Source organism: Dermacentor silvarum, chromosome 11 (assembly GCF_013339745.2).
Source record: "Dermacentor silvarum isolate Dsil-2018 chromosome 11, BIME_Dsil_1.4, whole genome shotgun sequence".
Classification (NCBI taxonomy): Eukaryota; Metazoa; Arthropoda; class Arachnida; order Ixodida; family Ixodidae; genus Dermacentor; species Dermacentor silvarum.
In genome coordinates, this window is record NC_051164.1 from 48,978,811 (window position 1) to 48,997,887 (window position 19,077).

Below are 19,077 nucleotides of genomic sequence, written 5' to 3' on the forward strand. Positions count from 1 at the left end.
ACACCAAACGTAGACATTGGGACACCAAGGAATGTTCACACTGCTGAGGAAGAAGCCGCTTACCAAGAATCGTGGCACGCTGCTGAGTGAGACTGCCAGCGTCGACGCCAATTGGACTCAGCACGGTTAGCTGAAGAAGCTGTTGCAAAACGACGACTTGGCCTTACTTCGTATAACTTAGCATCACTTGGAATTTACTTCGTGTAACTTAGCATCACTTCATATAGCCAGGACCAGCTAGGAACCGATCAGCTCTGCTGCGTCTTTAGCCTTGCGCCACTAGTGCAAGCTACCCCGAATTTTTTGGGCCGCAAGTACGCAGATTAGACAAATCTATGTACTAACCGTCATTCCTGTGGTAGCATAACAATTAAACACCACAGTTCTCTCTAGTAAATTTTGCTAAAACCGCTATGGCACGTACCAAACAACTTAAGGCAGTTTTTTTTTTTTTTTTCATATTCTTGGCCAATCTGGCCAGGTTTCATAACCATTGTGGGTGGGCCAGATCATTGATGGATTCCCTTTAAGGCAGACGTGATGGTACTTTCGTATCTGATCATTTTGCGAGTATGTTAGATGCAATAAAGAACTGAAGTGATGTCCCCAAACTCTTCGGCTTGTTAGAGAACACATCAGGCTGCAATATGCATAAAGCACGTTTTCTATGTAGAAAAGCGCTGAAAATGTTGGCTTTTCTACTGGCACAAACATTATGAGTGAACCACCTTGTCTGAAGTGTTCTAACTTGATAATGCAAAACCATGGCTTTATCATAGGTATTTGTGCATAAAATGCTGACCTTTAGAAGGCCTAGATGCAGAACTTTTTACTGAAGCATCATTAGTTCATAACATTTAAACATCCCAGTTATTGATTCTTGCCTTTGGACTCCATGTCCCTTGATTTGATATTGCTTTAGGCTCCCTGATGTGTTTGTGGGCATTAAGACAGTATTGCTTGTGTCCACAGGACCTCAGTGTACACCTGTCATGTTATGGCACATGACTGGAGCTGGTGGCCATGTTCTGCTCCTGTGAATGTCAACCTGACTGTATCCTTGCTCGTTTCTCTCTTTGCCCCCACCTCTTCCCTGCTGGTCCCTACTGACCCCTGCTTGCTCTCCCTCTCCGCCTTTGATTTTGTCTTGGCTGCTTTCTTCACACTGTTCAATTCTCTTTGCCTTTTCTTGCACCATTATTTTCTCCTTGACTGCTCCCCTGGCCATCTCCCTATTGGCACCTACCCTTTGTCTCTTCCCCCTACGGCATTCTGCTTGGCCCCTCGGCTTGCTGCTGCCCCCTTTCCCCTCATAGAGAAATTCACCATCAAGGCCGAGGCGCTGTCCCGGAGGCCTGAGGGCTCGTCGCACGGCCGGCACCATTGGCAGGCGCGCGTGAGCAGCGGCTTTGACAAACTGGTCGCGCTCGCCTCCTCCAACCAGCAGCCCGAGTCGGCGCCGGCCACGTCACGAAAGGAGCCAGCGGCCACCACCGGTGGGGCCTCGTCATCCTCCACATCGTCTTCGTCCTCGTCCTCGTCGGAGCACTGCGAGGCCCCCCGACAGGCAGCTCCGCAGCAGCAGCCGCACAAGAAGTGGGTGGTCGATAGGGTTCACCGGAAGGACCGCGGAGGGGAGAGCGGCACGCAGCTCGAGAGCCTGTCCATCAAGATCAAGGCCGTGAACGCGGGCCCGCCCTCGCCCACGGCCCGCAAGAGGCACCGGAGTCCGCCGGCGCCTTCCCCCTGCTCCTCTTCTTCCAAGAAGGGGGGCGGGCTGACGACGGCCGGCCGATCTCCGCTGCCCAAGAGGCGGGGCCCGCGCACTCCGCCGGACACGCCCCCTCGGACTCCATCTGCCTCCCCTGAGCGGCCCGTCACGCCACGCACGCCGCTGTCGCCTACGCCGCCCTCGCACCGTGCCCGCCGCGACGATGAGCCCCCGCACAGCCCCATCAGCAGCGTGGACAGCCCGTTCAGCCGGCGTAGCCGGTCCACAAGCCCGCTGCCCGGCAGCCCAGTTGATGACGACGCCGACGATGTTGACCGTGCCACGCCACGCAGTGGCACCTCCAGCACCGACGAGCCGCCGCGGCCACCACTTGACAACACTGTGTATAACAAGCTAGGGCTCGGCACCCGGGACATTTCAGTCACCTCCGAACAGCAGCAGGCTTCCTCGGTGGGCGGTGCTCCTGACAAGGACGGTCTCTGGGACTGGGCCAAGGAGCAGCCGGCAGCCACGACAGCCCTTCCGGGGGCGCCATCTCGCTCGGAGCCTGCGTCGTCGTACGCCGCCGCAGTGTCGTACGCAGCTGCTGGCCTCGACTCGTCGTCAATGAGGCCACAGGCACCCTTGATGCTGGTCACTTCGTCCAGTTTGGCCCCGCCCCCGATGCCGCCCCCACTCACACCACAGATGGCAGCGGCTCCTCCTCCTCCTCCACCGCCTCCGCCACCACACTGCTCGCTGCCGCCGCCACTGGTGGCCAACGTGTCGGTGCCACCGCCCTTCAACATGCCTCCTCCCCCGCCCCCTCCGCGCACAGCACCCGTGTACAACCCGTCACAGTTGGTGTTGCCGGACACGTCAGTTCCGCCCCCATTCCTTGGCCCCACCTCCATGGCCCCTCCCCCATGCAACTTCACCGTGCCCCCACCCAACATACTGGCTGCTGCAGCGGCCGGCCATCCTGCTTCCCAGCATACAGCGGGAACTGAGCCGCCACCTCAGCACAGGCCCCGTCCCCACTTGGCCCCGCCCCAATACACGGCAGGGCCTTACACGCTACCCCTGGAGTCTGCTCAGCGAGTGCCCCATTATGCTGCGCACCCGCCAGGACTGACGCCGCACAAGATGCCCCATCCTGGTGAGGCTGCCTCTGCAGTCTGAGTTCATTTGGCCTCTTTATTGTGCAATGCTTGTGCCATCAATGCAGCTTACTTGCTTCATTCAGCTTTTACCTCAAGTGCTTTTCACGTCCGAAGAGCCAAATCTTAGGCCATATCACGTTATCCAACTGTTTGAACTTCTGCTCTGATCATTGCAGTTCAGCTTGTGTGACTTCCAGTTGTGCAAAATGGGAAGTGTAAACTTGACTGGTGCTGTTCGTCTGGATGCACTCTTCGTCTGAACATGCAGCTGTCCACCATCGGATTGTGTGGACAATGTGCTATGGAATAGTGCTTTTAAATGTCCAGTGAAGTTGACTGAAGTGAAAGGTGCTTAAGGGACAATTGTTTCATGGATTAGACTGAAAGAAGTGAGTGAACTCTTCAGTAGTGTCAACAGCACTAGCAAGAACAGCGCAGTGCTAGCTTGCTGTTATTTAACAGAAAAGTAAATCAGTTGAAGTAGTTTTACATGAGAGCACACATGCGCATCTTTTACCTCTAGGCCAAAATATTGCAGATGTATAGCTTCGTCCATATGAAGGCTTAGTTGCTTTTGCCTTGGTACACGAGAGGTTTTATACAGAGGCAATTGGCTCATTGTAGCATGCTCGCATGAATTCTCTCCAAATTGAGACCTAATTTTTGTGGGCGCCTTTTTGTTGCTACCAAGGAGTGCATGGAGCAGTTTCTTTGACATGTTTTCAGCACCGTAACGGTTTGCATTTGCAAGGCTTCATTTCCTTTTGATCACTAGTGTGCGATGTGATAAGCCACAGTCTTCGGGCATCAGTTTCGCTGAACGTTTTGTTGGTGGCCTCTGTGAGCGATGCTTGCATCCTTGTAGCAACCAGCGGCCTGACGATGTGGCACCCTGTTTTCGCTCTCCACACAGTGCACACGCAGCACTACCTGACTTGACGTCGGCGTCACCGGGGCTCGACCCGAAAGCGGAAACGACGAGATTCTCACCATCACCATCGCCACACTGCCACAGCGCCCGTCAGCGAAACGACAACCACAGAGTTGCTGGGACGCAGTTCGGTCGATGCCTGATGATTCTACGTGACACATTGTGTGCAGACGTGTTTGAAACAATCTTGTTTTGTTCCGTTTTAAATTTCTGCGGGCTAACGACCGACGCTGGAAAGCGAAGAGGTGATTGGAGTCGTCGTCGTCGTTCGGTTCGTCGGGTTCCGGATTTCTTCTGAGAAAGGCGCCGTGTCGTTTTTCTTTTCTTTTTTTCTTTTTTTTGATGGGGAGGGGAAGCGTGTTTCTGTTCTGTTTAGGACAGGGTGCTGCACATTTAGGTACTGGCTAATGAGGAGCTCTCACATTAAAACTACTGCATCATGTTCACTGCAGAACATTTTCATGAAACCATGTTTTATGGTGCATGATATTAACGTTTTGGCTTTTTAGTTATTTATTCTGCACGAGCTGTTGATGCAGAGTGAGTTGGTGGTAAGCAAATGAAGCGAGAACACCATGACGGATGGCTTGCATAACATAGCTTGTAATTGGCCTCAGAACTACACATTGGTATAAGCATGAATTGGAAATAGGCAATGCTTTTTTTTTTTTTTTTTTGCTGCTATTGTCCATGACCATTCAGGGGTTTAACCTGATTGTGCGGCTCCCTGGTCTTTCGTGCCTCTTGTATCGTGTATGTTGTTGGAATTTATTGGAGGGTTGACCGGCGTGGTCAAAAGAAAGCATGTTTTGCACTGGCTATTTGAACAATGGCCGTGAAATCAGTCCCGAATTTGTGGACTGCAAACCATGCTAGGGCTTTTGCAGGCCTTACGGAGTCTCGAAGCTTTAATCAGTCTTAGCCTATATGCGCTGTGCCTTGTGGTACATGATTAAATTGTGTGGCAAACTGGTTTCAAATGTTTTTACAGAGCAGTGAGCGCGTTGAAGCTTCCGTGTGCTCTGAAGTTGTCGAGCTCTGATGGCTGGAATGCTTACACCGAATGTATTTATGCTGTTTCCATGATGGCCTGCTTTTTGAATAGCCTTCAAAGCTCGTTGGCCAAATATTAAGGCCCTCGGTTTTCAGCCGGAAAAGAACCCTCTTTTGTGCCGTTAGCTTGTTGTATTTATTACATTCTTGTTTTCCTTGAACATTTCCCCTCCCTTAACCAAAGCGTGCCACGGATAGGCACTGTAGCTCATTAAAGACACTGCCACCAACTTTTTTTTTTTTTTGTCATTTTTGATGCAAAACTAGTCAGAAGAGTGAATCGTAGTGTTCTTCCTCTAGTTGGTTCGTGTCCTTACTTTCTGTTTTCCCCTTCCCAGCTTTAACTTCAGTGTTTTCCGTGTAACATGGGAGCAGGGAAATAAAGACCTTTGTTGTTATTTTTCTTAACTGTTTTGTACACATTCTTTAAGGAAGCACTCAGTGCACGCTAGTGCTCACAGAAGCTGGAGAATTTCATGCAAAACGTAATGTCCCGTTTTGTTTGCAGGGCTTACAGGCTGTGCATGCTTCCATGCTTAGTTTTTTCCAGATTGAAGAGCAGACTTAGTGCAGGTGCTATGAAAGCCAAAAAAAATCTTGCATCTTTTGTAGATGCTTACTCGCGATGTTTCGAAACGAAGAGACCAAAAAAGAAAGTGAGCCAATGAAACCAAAATGTGTTCATTTGCACGATTGCTGGTTAGTCTGCACGGGACTTTGGCGTCGGCTTTTTGTTGGCTTTCTATCGTTCCGGTCTTCCTTCAGTGGCAGACTAGTGGACCTTTTTGTTTAATTGTGGGTGGCCGAATTATTGGAAGCCGCTCTAATGCCAGGAATGGCGCCTCCAGGCAGCCTTTTCACAAAGGCAGAGGAGTTCTTACTTTACAGCTTCACATTTTGCATTCCCGAGCATATTTGGAAACTGTACTGCCTGTTCTTTGCTGCACAATGGCCGAGACACGTTGCAGAGGTGGTTTTGAATTTTCGCAGAATTTCCAAGCAACTTGGGAGTTTTACTTTTTCATCTTAATTTGGCTGTCACATCTCGCACTTACTACTCTGTTTCAGCTGAGATTTGGATGGAAGTAGCATGAAGGTGCATGAGATTGCTTTGAGAACACCCACATTATTGTTTGGGAGCATTTGGGTACAGCTAGAGTTTTCGCTGAAGCAACATTCAAGCAGAGTGTACTGAGCTTGTGAGCTTTGAATTGCCTACTAGTCGCCATTCACAAGCAATGCTTCGAAATTACTCCTTTTGACTGATGACACTTGTGAGAGCGAGTAAACTGTCTGCCAAATCTCTAGGCTGGTACTGCCTACAGGATTTAAATAATGTTGCGGCAATTACTAGCTACAAGTTGCATAGTGAAAAGCAACGCAGATTTACATCTTTTGGTTTAAAGTCCTGTCTGTTGCTACAGGGCTAAGGCTTTAGAAAGTTTCAGCTGCTCATTAGACAGGAGCCATTTTCCCTCTTTCACGGTGTGCAAAGGCTCCAAAGAAGCGCAACCCAATGTGAACACCTTGGTCCTGCTCAAAGAAGCCTGCCAAGATCTAGGCAGCCAATATGTTCAAACGTTAATCAAGACACTCCCCATGTTTACTTTGGCCGCGTTTCCTGTGCTACGCTGCAAATTTGTACATTGCGATGCCATACGTGTCTTGGCTGACATCTTTCTCGTTATCGTCTTGTGTGCAAAGGTCTTCTTCAGCTCATTGCCCTCATTGATGTTGACGAGCTTGCTTCCTCGCGTATTTATTTATTTTTTTTTTTCTCTCCAACCTGCCTTTCCTCCGTGCATCATTCCGCGCCACTCGGCCAGCAGTTAATTTTGGAAGCAAGAAGCAATCACTGCCAGTGTTTGCGTGTGAGAACGTTGTGCGCCGTGGTTCTCCCGACGCCCTTACATTGTGCGCTTCAAGTTGCCGATTGTGAACGAGTGACCTGAAAGATCCTCTTCAAGAAGATCCCCTCCCTTTCTTTCCCTTGCGGTTATGTCTTTCTCCTCCGCGTTGCCAAGCAAGAGACATTCTTCTCTGCAACACATTATGATGTGGCTGAATGTATTTTCCCATCGTGTGCTGCAAAATGCCTTGCTTCCCCACAAATCCTCTCTGCCTGAATTTGGTGTATGTAACCCCACTATGTGTACCTGTGCTGGAATGCCTCAGCTTTTTCAGGGAGTCTGCCTTTTATACATGGAAGAAGTAGTGCAGGGTTTCTTTTGTTTGAGGCTAGTGTTTGCTCTTTCTAAATCTAGTGTGGACAGGCACGCTTGAAGACGCTGCTACTTGTTGGGAGTGCGTGCTCTCCGGGCGTTGCAGTTGCGCAGATTGCTTCCTTCACAGGTCAAGGTTTATTCTCGTAGCCGCATTCTGTTGGGTTGACGCCTTCCTTTCTTTTGTCTAATCTGTGAATATTGTTGTCTGGCGCGCGAGTAGCGTCTCACCGAGGACCCCGCAAACACACACACACACCTGAGAATGAACACTGCCACTTGATGCATAGCTTGTACATTGTCTGTTCATGCCACGATGTTGTAAACATTTCCCTTCCTGTGCACGTGCATTTTAGCGTCCGTTGTTTCAGGTGAAGGAATTGCGCGAAAGTGCTGCACTTTGTTGTGTGGGGCTAATCCTGGTGCACTGTCAGCGGCTAGATAAGATGAGCTCGCAGGCTTCTCTTCCGTTGCTCTGCATGGACTTAGAGGAGTGTAAACAGGCACGTGCGTGCTGCTGTGTATGTGCGCAAGTCTTGACTTGGCTACGTTGGCAATCTCTATTTTCTTGTCGCCGTGTCTACACTCTACCCTTCTCCGAGTGAATACCTATAGCAAGACAAGTTTTTCTTTTTTTTTTTTTTCTTCCTTGCTCTCGTTGCAGTTGTGGTGATGGAATGAGACAAGATGGCACAGTATTGTAAATAGCGTTTCTAGTGCTGGTGCAAGAGAATCAAGTAGGCATTAAGTCCCACTTTGCTTTTGGTGAGAGGAAAGTTATATGCTGAGAAAGAAGCTTGTGTATGTACACATATTTTTTTTCTTCTCTTTGAGGTAAGCCTATAGTTCGAAGAGGGGACATTGTGTGTTGGTATGGCCGCCGAGTAGTTAGGTGTTGTGATTAAGCTTGCTCGCTAGACTTGTGTTTCTGGTAGCCTCAGTGTAGGAACAGTGCGCGTATGGTCACGGATGATGTAGGAAACCTATTTATAAGGAAGCATGTAGGCTTGGCCGTCGGGCAGCGTGTCGAGTCATGTATGGTTTGCAGTGGCATCCAGTTACGAGAAAAGGTGGTGGGAGCTTCAGCTTGGTAGTGTGCACGCTGTTCATGTTTACGCCTTACGTGCGACACCTGGCATCTTGTGCGATTCCCCCCACTGCTTCAGAGTTTCGTGAAGCCTGCATTGTCTGAATGGCTTCGAATGATTGGCTACTATCTCTTGGATGTATCCGTAGCCGATGTGCGGTTCCTGAGGACTGCGTGGTTCGGGCATGTGGTGTGCTGCCTTGGGTTCTTGCAGAGTCGGGACGAACGTAGCAAAAAAAAAAAAGTGGGGGGGGGGGGGGGGGAAAGCCTGGCAAAATAAAGCTTTAATGTAAAATTCTTAAGACTAGCTACCAAAGTAGGGAAGCATGATCATCTGTTAAAATTTTACATGTTATAAACCTGTCAAGGTGGTAGTTTCTGTCCTTTTCGAGTGAAGCTGTGTCAAAATTCAGCACACAGCAACATCATTGATTCACATTGGAATGTTGATCCTAGGTAATATACTTTAATCTTAAAGTTTATTTCAGGTCTTTACTGTTTTGCATCTGGTAGCCAGCTGAGTCAGAGCATGTCAATAGCAGCCTTCAAGGACACTAGAGATTTTTGATCGTGATTGATGAAGCACGATTTACTCGAGCAAGTTTGAAGGCACCCATGTGACAGGGATATGGAATTTTAGCGAAAGTAGCTCCTTTTGGAGTGCTTAACTCTTTCCTTACCATGGGGAAAATAGGTGTTTTTTGTATGTTACGGCAGATGTTTTTTTCTGAAGGAACTACTGCACTTACTATTCAATGTAATACATAAACAGAAAGCAAAATGAATGCACTTTTCACGCATAAAGGTATGTATGTCATAAAGAGATGTATGTCATAAAAAAGATGTAAATTGTTAAAATCAAGATTGTGCGATAAAATTGAACAAAGTTTGTAAAGACCACTTGTATCTACTAAGAAAGAAATGTTACGAAAAATATGAGATATACAAAATTTATTGCCGTCTATTAGGCACTATCTTCGAAAAAAATCAAATTTTTCATTGAACAGCTATTTCGCAACAAAAATTTTAACTGCAAGCACTACAGTTGCGCTGTGCCGGGCTGGTTTGCTTCGTCGCTTTTCGACTCAAGGTCCAACGAAAAGTCAGCGTCCTCTGACTCTCTGTTATTCGATGTATCCATATGATAAGCCGCAGAGGCAGCGGAATCGCGATATCTGCAATCTCCTGAAGCGCGCGCGGCATTTTTGGAGCCGGACATTTTTGCGTTCTGCTTTGACGATCGCGAAACTTCGGAGCGCGTTTAAAAATCACCGCTTGGCAGGAAAAAAGCGAACTGCTTAGAAAACAAAGTATAGTTTCTCCTCTTTCACATCCGATGGCGCAGTGTGTCCGTGAGCAGCGCAGAAGATCTCGAAAGCGGCATTTCAAACCATCGATAGAGGGCTAACCATGCCTAATGGGTGCGGTACGGAAAGAGTTAATGGAATGTGTAAGTAATATAACATACACATTGTTTCCTCTTTATGTTGCTTATTGCAACACACTATGACAGGAAAGCCAGTGCTGAAAGCATCTGCACGCAATAGTTTCTGAACCACTGCAGCACACCGTGCTCCACCTTTCCAACTCCATGCAGTGCAGCAAAAGCTATAGGACACGTAAATCAACCAGAAGATTGTCTGCCGATGATTGCCCTCTGCACAGTGCTAACTGAACAGAAGCATCATGGAAGGATCAGTGATACTCAATCAACGGAACATACAGCTGGCTCTCTGATTGGTTGACGCAAGCCTTAGCCTTCGCTGTACTGGAAACTGAGTATATCAGTTCAGGTGAAGTGATGCACATGTGTAAAAGACGTCATCTATCTTTGCTTTCAAACAAAACCGTAGCCAAACAGAAATGTGGCTTCTTTCTAACTCTGATCGGCTGTGGGAATGACGTGAGATGCCTGGAGTTCTGCACGCGTACTGGAGCAGTGATGTTTGATGTCTGCAAGGAGTGAACACTGTGTGCATTGTTGTCGATGGGCCCTCGACAGGGCAGCCTGTGGGATCATCCGAGCCTGCCAGATAGCAAGTGCGCACAGTCTGGTGTGTTATGTCCTGGTGGTGTTGGAACGCTTGTTGAAGGTGATCGCTGGAAGTGTTGTTGTAAATGGGTGTTGTGAGCACATCCCCTCTGAGCTGTGGCTACAAGGACTTTGTGCGTTCTGGGCATTCTCAACGAGCGTCGCTTATTTTAAATACACCTGTTTTCTTTCTATGCTTGCTCTTTGGCATGTTTTCTTGTTCTTTCTTTTGCTCTCTTTTTTTTTCATGTGTACAGACACTGTATTTGTTGGGCATTTTTTTGAAGTTGAAGCACAACTTTTTCTTTCTTGTTCTCTGTTTTGCCAATGTGTTTCACTTGGTATGTGTAGTGGATCACTATCTGTTGCTGGCACTGTATGGAAATGCACGACATTCTCACTTGCGAAGTGAGTTGGTTGTGGAGGGGGGCTCTCTTTTCTTGTGTGGTGTTACTTAGCACAGGAAAGCTTGGCCACATTGTGATGGAACTGTGTCATTGGCTTTTTTGCGTAACCGAACTTGTATTGTTAGTGCTGACTATGTCTCATTGTAGCCTTAGTTCCAGACAGATGATGATGGTGCCGGCCGTACATGGCGCTGATTTGCAGAGACCCACAATTTTTTTTTTTTTTCTGCATGGACGAACCTCAGCGAGAACTATTCATAACTTTGTGAAAACCCTAAAAGTGTAAAAGAAAGGAGGACACATTTCTTCCCCACTGCCCGAGCGTTCTTTAGCCTGCGATACTAGGCAAACTTAATGCTTTTTCCATCGCCCTTCAGTGTACCTGTGTCCAAGATGTCCACTGCGGTGTGGCATTGGTGTACCGTTCTTTACTGCCAAAACTGCAGCGCCTTGAATCTGGGATTGAGTTTGTTTGACTTGAACTATGAGACTCTGGAGGGGAGCCCTTCTGAGAGCAGGGTACTTGCACAGCCAAAGCTTGTATTGGATTGCGGCCTTTTCACCTATAGCGTTCAGTGATCAATGTCATGTGGTTCATTCAGATGTGTACCTGAGTTTTCAAAGCTGCCGAGCGTCTCATCGCTGCACTGTTACCTGCTTACACCACTTAAGCATTAACCATCGACATGTTCGTTTTCGACACAAAGCATCAGTATTTCCGTATGTGCAGTCGTAATGAATTCATAATCTCAGCTGCTTGCTTATCAGCCATCTTAATTTATTCTGTTCAGTATGACAGCCAAAGCACATGATGCCATCAACACACGCCTGCTCGTATATGGTAGGTTTCCTTTTTTTTTTTCAGTTATTGCTTTAATGACGTTTTTGCCATTAGACAATGACTCATGCACCTACAGCAGGTTGAGTTTAGTACAGGCCTCAATAAATTGTTCAGGGGGGGGACTCTGTGTGAGTCCAGTTTTTGCATTATATAGTGCCTAAGGCGTAAATGTTATGCTCAGCCAGGTAGTTGGGTTAGGGCAGTCTCGCATCAGAAAATCCAGTTTACTCAAGCTTGTTTTTCAATGCAAGCACAAAAACAAAAAAATAAATGCCATACTACAGGGCACTACATAGCTGTTAAACTGCTCCATCAAAAAAAAAAAAAAAAAAACGAATGTTGCTCCAGTTTGTTTAAGATTTGAGGCGAGGTAAGGTTAACTGATACGTTTTGTAACGCACTGCCTCTTTTTGTGCCGTTTGTTTTGTATTTATATAGTTGCTAGTTCAAATGTGTCATCTTGCCATACCGCAGTGGACATAGTGCCGCCTGTGCTGCTGATGTAATGTCAACTGTCACTCCCACAGCGTGTCTAACAACTGTGTCTCAGGGGGCCTATTCGATTATCCGTCCCTGACAGTCCCGGACTGTCCGAGCTGCTGCATACGCAATGCTTATTGGCTGAAAGCAACGCCTAGGGCAGTCCGGGACCGTCGGGGACAAAAAATCGAAGAGGCCCAGTGTTTCTCTTTGCGCACATAAAAGACACTGCTTTGTCGACGCATTCTATCAAACTGTCACAGATCGATTCTGCAGAATTGGGAGAATGGTGATAATTGACTTTCTTGCAAGTGTGGGACAGATTTAACGTAAGGATGATAGTATGATTTTCCTTCTCCTTTGTTTTCTTTTTCTTCCTATTGTATTTTTAGACAGAGCACTGAAACTGTTGCATGTTAACCAGTTTGTTGTTGATGCTGTGTTTTTCATTTTTAGAGATATTTATAAGCATGTACAGGAAGCACACACATTCTACGACTACTGCCGACAGAAATCATTTGTACCATACCTCGAAAGTGTCTATTGTAACAAATGGGAAAAAGAGAAATCCACACTTCCAACTGTAGCATTTGGAATTAAACACGCCCCTCTTTTTAGCAAAACCGTGTTTTGACTGCCCAAACTGTGTGTGTTTTCGCATGGCTGGAAACGGCAGTGGGCCATTTTTTTTTTTTTTTTTTAGTTTCTGTTGCCACACGGGCACAAAAAATTGCATTCAGTCTCATCAAGTTCTCTAATGATTTTCTTTTTCCTAGCGAAGCTTCCACACATCCTGATTTAATGACTTTTGACGCCCTGATTTAATGACATTTGACACGACGATGAAATCACGAAGTCCAGAAGCAAAATGGCGCCTGCCGCGACGAGACCTTTTCAACGCCCACCTTAGGAAGTTTGCTGCATGCAACTTGTGACAGAAGCTTTGTAACTGAAAGTTGGGTATAAAATATTTTTACAGAATAAGACGCCATTTACATACTTCAATTACACTGCACAAGCTATGGTGTCGAGAGTAAGCATTTCTCAGTTAAACGAGTTCTGGCAAACGCATCAAATGACGATTGACATTATAAGGAGAATGGCATTAGCTTTGTCTGTGTGGCATCACGCATGTGGCGTTAAAACTTTCGCAAGCTAATCTCGTCTGACACAGGGGGACATTGAATGCTGAAGCGCAAATGAAGAGCTTACCGAGGCAATCGTTTATCAAGCTCAGTTGTGTGCACTTGCAGATTACGATACTTAGGTGCACCAAGCATACGTTTAATGAAGTTCTGCAGAAATGCGGAATATATAGAACGATTCACTTCAAACGCAGTTTGAGCACTGGCAAAACATGCTGCATATAGATAGCGCGGTGATGGTCGTATCTGTAAATTGTTTACACAGATGCGCGCAGAGTAGGCAGCTGAAGATTCAAGCAAAAGCCTTGTGCGCTTTTGGAGAGCACTCTGCCCGCCAACAAGACGACGTCACACGCATGGCGCGGCTGCAGAACGTAAATAGCCGGTCGTACGTAGCGCGCGAAATTTGGGATTCCCATTAAATACAGCATGCAAGACCGCCGCGTGACGTGTGCGGCGCAGCATGAAGGGAGAAACAAGGTGAGTATTGTTACAAAAGGGGGAGGTCGACTGCCTTGTGAGTAGGAGAGGAGGAATGTCGCTTGGCGCTGGTCGATGCAACGAAAGAGAAGGGGTAGCCCGCCGACATGCGTTAGAAGGCTTTCCGGCCGGCATTTTACAAATTTTAGCCAATACTTCCAACGGAGTCTCGTGAGGGGCTCGAAATTACAGCGCTGGAAAGTTAAAGTAATGTGGCATTTCTGCGACGGTTGCGTGGATGCGTGGTCCCTTTGCTTATTTCACATTGCACTTGTTTAGGCATGTGCATTTAAGAAATTCAAACGACATTGCAGAATGCGTTCAAGAGAAGGTGACGCGGGTATGGCTGAGATTGGCCTACGCATTGCTGATGATGCATGACGACGCTGCGCCAGTTAATGAACCAGTTTCTTTCTTCTTCTTCTTCTTCTGCTTCACCAAGTTCATTACGTTTGCCTGCGGCAGATAACAATTTTTAACCATTGAGCTAAATTACTCCATGAAGCTGCCAATACTTCTACGAGAAATCAAAATATTGAACTGAATAATTCACATAAAATTACACCAATAAACTTCTTATTTACTTAACAACACATATTTCAATTTACGAGCTGTAGCCGCCGAGTTAGCAATTGGCGTATCCACTTAAAATTCTCAGAACTATGCGAATTTCGAGGTATTCATTTTTAAAGGTTCCGGCGAAATGCATTGGCTTTCCAGTTACTTTTGCGCTTCAATGCATAAAACAGTGTTGAACAGTGCATTTTATAGTACTAGTTTGACGGCGCATATCTCATAACCCATTACCTCCATGCCAAAACCGGTACTGTCCTCAGAATTAGTGCGAAGTCGATATATCTTGCCTTAACTCACTAGCTTGAAATATGTGCCGTAAGGTAATTAATTTAACGCGTTAATTTGTGTAATTACAATTATTTAAGTTTTGATTTCTCGTAGAAGTAATGACCGCCTGATCGTGTAGACCAATAACTATAATTGTGCTATCTACAGGCAATTTTTAGAAATTAGATGCACCCGCAGTGGTTGCTCAGTTATGGTGTTGGGCTGCTGATCGAATCCCGGCCAACTCCAAGAAATTTGATGCAGCTAATGAAAGAAAAAACCCAGTATTGCTGTAGTGTACACACATTTTGTTTTAGCTGGTCGGCTCTGCATAATCGCATGCACGCGTACGCGCTGAAAGGCATTTATCCGACTGATGTAGAACCGATAAGGGAAAGCTAAAACCGCGGCTGCGCCCGATATGGCTCCCTTGTGCTGAGGAAACGTGAGGATAGACGTTGACAGCCGGCACGCACGCAGCACGCCGGAGTGTTCATAGTTCTATCGTGCGCTATTCCACTAAGCGGCAATTGTGCAAAATGAGGTGACATTATTAGCGGCGAGAAGTTGGAGTGGCGCCCTCTACGAGTGACGTCACGGCCAGGACGGCGCTCGCTCAGCTGCTGCGCGCGCTCGTTCCCTTCGTGCATGCTTGGGGATATTGGTGGCTCGAGTCGTACTTATTGAAGGATATGCCGGCTTCTTTTTTTACTGTCATGCCTGAACGGCAGTTTTTTCATCAAAACCGCGAGTCGCGAAAATTCGCGGCGTGGATATCGCAAGCTATGTGGCATTGAAGGGGTCTACTGGTCTTGCAAGGCGTATATGCGCAGTGTCTGTCCACAAACTTTGCGTAAAAAGAATGTCTGCAATTTCAACACACGAAGTTGTGTATGATGCCCCGCAAAACACTTAACATTCCCTTAGTGCTTAGCTATGAGAGACATTGCATTTTACAAGGAATAAAAATCTTGGTATTGGTATTTGATGTCAGTATTATAAATGCGTGTTAGAAGGAAGCTGCTAAGCGAATCTTTTATGATGATTCTTATTAGTATGGTCAGTTGTTCTAGTCAAATACGGCTACTTTATTAATGCGTAAAAGGAAGAGTTAAGCATGCATTTTGCATGAGAACGTTTGCTAATACTTTCACCGTTCTCTGAAACAGGCACCCAGAAAACGCATTGCTCACCCAGTCAAAAAAAAAAGTTCCGCAAAACAGTTGGAAGTTCCAATTGGATATTTCCAATTGTGTTTTGGGACATCCATTGGAAAAATCCAACCCTGTAGGTCGTTCTCGGGGCTAATATGTGCAGACGGAACATGTGTGCTCAATAACTGGCACATATATTTTGTCGCGGTCAGCCCCCCCCCCCCCCCCCCCCCCCCCCTCTTTTCACTGTTCGCAGACACAGGACACGGGAAACCGGGTGAAATAGGTAAAGAAAGCTTCGCTTGAAAAATTAAGCCGAAGAGCGCAACATCCAAGTTGTATCTGTCCGAGTAGAAGCTTCCAGAGAACAATAAGCGAAATGAAAAAAATAGGGCAAAGTCAAAAAGACGGACGTACGTCGCTTCTCCAGTATCCGAGAGACGATCGACGTCCGCCATACGGTAAGAAAGGGTCAGTCAATATGCAGCGTCACCACAAAAGTTGGCAGAAGAGGCCAGTGCGCCAGACCTTGGTCAGACCTGGAGCATCCACGGAGGCAGACAATCCATTGAAGAAGCTAAGTTCGAGGAATTTCCTGCCGCGTGCCTCGCGTCTCCCGATTCTCACGTGAACTTAATTGTGTGCCATTTGCGAGTCAGCGCTAGTGGTGTGCGTGTGTCTTCTTTGGTTTTTGTACACTCTTATGCATCGAAATGTTCATCATGTGCTGTGTTCGTCGAATTCGCAATCAACACGCCTCGTCGTGCGGTTGCGCGCGCGATCCTGAAAGCTTGCTTCTCCACAGGGAGTCCCTTTATGTGGAGAAGCTCGCTTTGCTGATACGCTTCGCAGGCGATGCATGTAGTCTGAAAAGTCCGCCTAAAAGGGCCACTGCTTTGCTAAACAAGCGCCGGCCATTTTCCCACCCCACACGTAGGACCTCAGCAGCCGCGTTTCGCAGCACGTTCCATGCCGATGGCTGTGAAATGTATACATCCCGAAACACGAGACAAGGCGCGATAATACACAGTATATACGTATTTACGCTTTTCGGTCAAAGGCCAGCTAGGTACACTCGGCTCGGCGCATTTTAGCCGTGGGTGAGGATACTCACGAGAAATGCAAAAAGCGGTCCAAGATACGTCAGCAAGACTACAAGTTTGGCAGCTATCTTGTGCGCCAGTATGATATACCTCTTCGTCCTGAGACAGCCATTCAAACAAGTGTTCCATAAGGACACCGAATACATCTGCAAGCGCCAAGAGGTCGTAACAGAAAGCTTTTGCGTGGTTACCATTTACCGTAACAGCCTTGGCAAATTGTTCGCACGTGGCTGAAGCGGAATATGCGGATGACCAACGATCGACAAAAACGTTTGGAGAGAATTGGCTGCCAGTTATCCTGGTGATCGAGCTATATTAGCGGGAAAATGGGGTCTCCGAACTAGGTGCATGCTTCCCAAAGGCTTCCCCGCAGGGTGAAGCCTCGTGTCGGACGAGCAAGTGTGCGCCCTCGCGTTTAGGAGAGCGACAACGAGAAGCGCGAGGCCGCCATCATTTTGATGATCGATGATTTCTGATATTCCCTTTGAGACGCGGCGGCGAGAAATACTCGCATAGACTATGGTGCTTGAGCTAATCAAGTTTGACTACATCTATTGCAGTAAAACATTTAATTGCTATATATATATACTTTGTATTATTTCTCTTTATTATAACATGGAAACAAAGAAAAAACAAATAAAAGGTTACGAGATATGTTCAAAAATATGCTAGAATGAAAAACTTGTATAACATGCATAGCTGATTAAATCAAGCAGGATAGGCGACTGTCACCGACCCGTTTCAAATGGGATGCAATAGATCATCATCATCATCATGCAGCCTCCAAGTTTCGGTTTCGCGCGCTCTGGGGCGCGATCTTGTACGCGTTCCAAAATAGAACGGAGGCGGTCCGTTCCATCGATCCGCACACGATTGGTCAATTTGAACCGTGAGCCGCACACGATTGGTCAATTTGAACCGTGACGATCAAATTGACCAATCGTGTGTCGCTCGATGGAACGGACCACCTCCGTTCCATTTTGGAACGCGTATAAGATCGCACCCCTAATGGCCGAAATTCGTCGTGCCACTATTACACGGGTAATCGCATTTTTCCAGGTCCAAACGTTGATATGTTACGTATAGCTTGCTTCAATTTCCCAATTAGGATGAGCCCGCCGAAACTAAAAAGTGTAAAAGTAAATAACGAATTTTGGTTAATTAGCGACTAATTATCACGTATTACCCGTAACCCCGTGGTCGCCCCCACTGACGACGTGCCTCCGATCGGAACCGTCCTTTTACTTCAAAAGGGTTGTTTTTAAACATTACTTAAAGTCTTCGTACAAACGCCCTGTACTGTGCACAATTGTAAATGGCACAAGAAAAATAGAACAGTGAAAAAAGACGGGACAATATATGCTGCTGTGCTGTACAAGACACAGCGTATCTTGAGCCGTCTTGTTCCACAGCGCACCAACCACACATGTTCCTGTCACCGTCACCTCTTCACAATCTCCCCGCTACTCACGTCTCCCGCGGATGGGGAGGAGATCTGAAACAAACACGAATAAAAGATAAACAAGACACAAAGAAGGGCAACACCCATGCTCTTGCATATATCTCATTCGCGTCTAGTTCGAGTCCCTGAAACATTTCATGATTTCTGAAGTACTATTATGTGGTACTATTTCAGTGATTTCTCGACACAACAGGTTGGCAACGTTGCCAGAAATTCCGAAACTACGGCGTCTGCTACATTAGCGTGGACGACTGACTGAAGTGCTTTCGATTTTTGTTGGTAGTTCTTTATTCTATGGTGCCGCGGCAAAAACAAGTCGCGAAAGCAGCGTTGCGTTCTCCGTAATACACCACCCAACAAATTAGTGTGCCGCGAGGTGCCATTCTATCATGTTCCGAACGCCAGCGAGCCGAAGAGCAGGCAGCCTTGCTGCCTTGGGTGCGGAAACTGCAAGTGTGAATGTGCCCACGGATGACTGCCCCAGCTATTTCGTGGTCGCAAAACTTTCGTCGACACAACTTCGTCTTGCCAGGTGCGATTACATTTCTCTACTTTCTGCCTGTTGCCATGGGATGTCCAAATCGAATTTATGCGTTACTGTAGGCGCTTGCTGTTGCTTCGTTGCTTGTGCGCCATAGAAAACTCGCTTATTTCGTGAAACCCGTTACGAGCAGCAACGGAATCAGCTGGCCGTTCATTGTTCCGTACTTTGTTAACTGCATAATTTTTATGTAATCAGTCGTAGTGAGAATATTACAAGTCGTACCGCGCTCTTCGCACGTCTCAGAACCTGGTTTCTCTGGAAGCGTTGCGTTATTATTGGTGTTACCGGTAACTGCCGAGTCAAAGCAATTACTGCTGACTTACCGCACAGCTCTCTCGGTGACGGTCTGGTGCATTTCCTACACCGACTTCTGTTTTCGCTTAATTAAGCGCACTTTACGTCGCTGCAGCCGATACACG

The 19,077-nt window shown here is 47.0% G+C and overlaps 1 protein-coding gene and 1 long non-coding RNA gene across 6 annotated transcripts in view; both read left to right on the forward strand.

The window, feature by feature from the left end:
- The window catches only part of LOC119433513 (histone-lysine N-methyltransferase, H3 lysine-79 specific), a 66,333-nt gene extending 53,782 nt beyond the window's left edge, over positions 1-12,551 (forward strand). For 4 of the 5 annotated variants that reach the window (XM_037700753.2, XM_037700751.2, XM_037700754.2 and 1 more), the window contains 2 exons: positions 1,317-2,870; positions 3,788-12,551. In XM_037700753.2, the coding sequence (XP_037556681.1) occupies positions 1,317-2,870; positions 3,788-3,813 (1,580 nt within the window). In that variant the 3' untranslated portion in view covers positions 3,814-12,551. Of the gene's footprint in view, positions 1-1,316; positions 3,264-3,787 lie in introns of all 5 variants that reach the window. The other variant, XR_007464167.1, reaches the window with a different exon arrangement.
- A 5,318-nt stretch (positions 12,552-17,869) lies between these two features.
- The window catches only part of LOC125941241 (uncharacterized), a 29,455-nt gene continuing 28,247 nt past the window's right edge, over positions 17,870-19,077 (forward strand). Inside the window, exon 1 of the long non-coding RNA XR_007464168.1 lies at positions 17,870-18,646. This is a non-coding gene — a long non-coding RNA (uncharacterized LOC125941241). The remainder of the gene's footprint in view (positions 18,647-19,077) is intronic.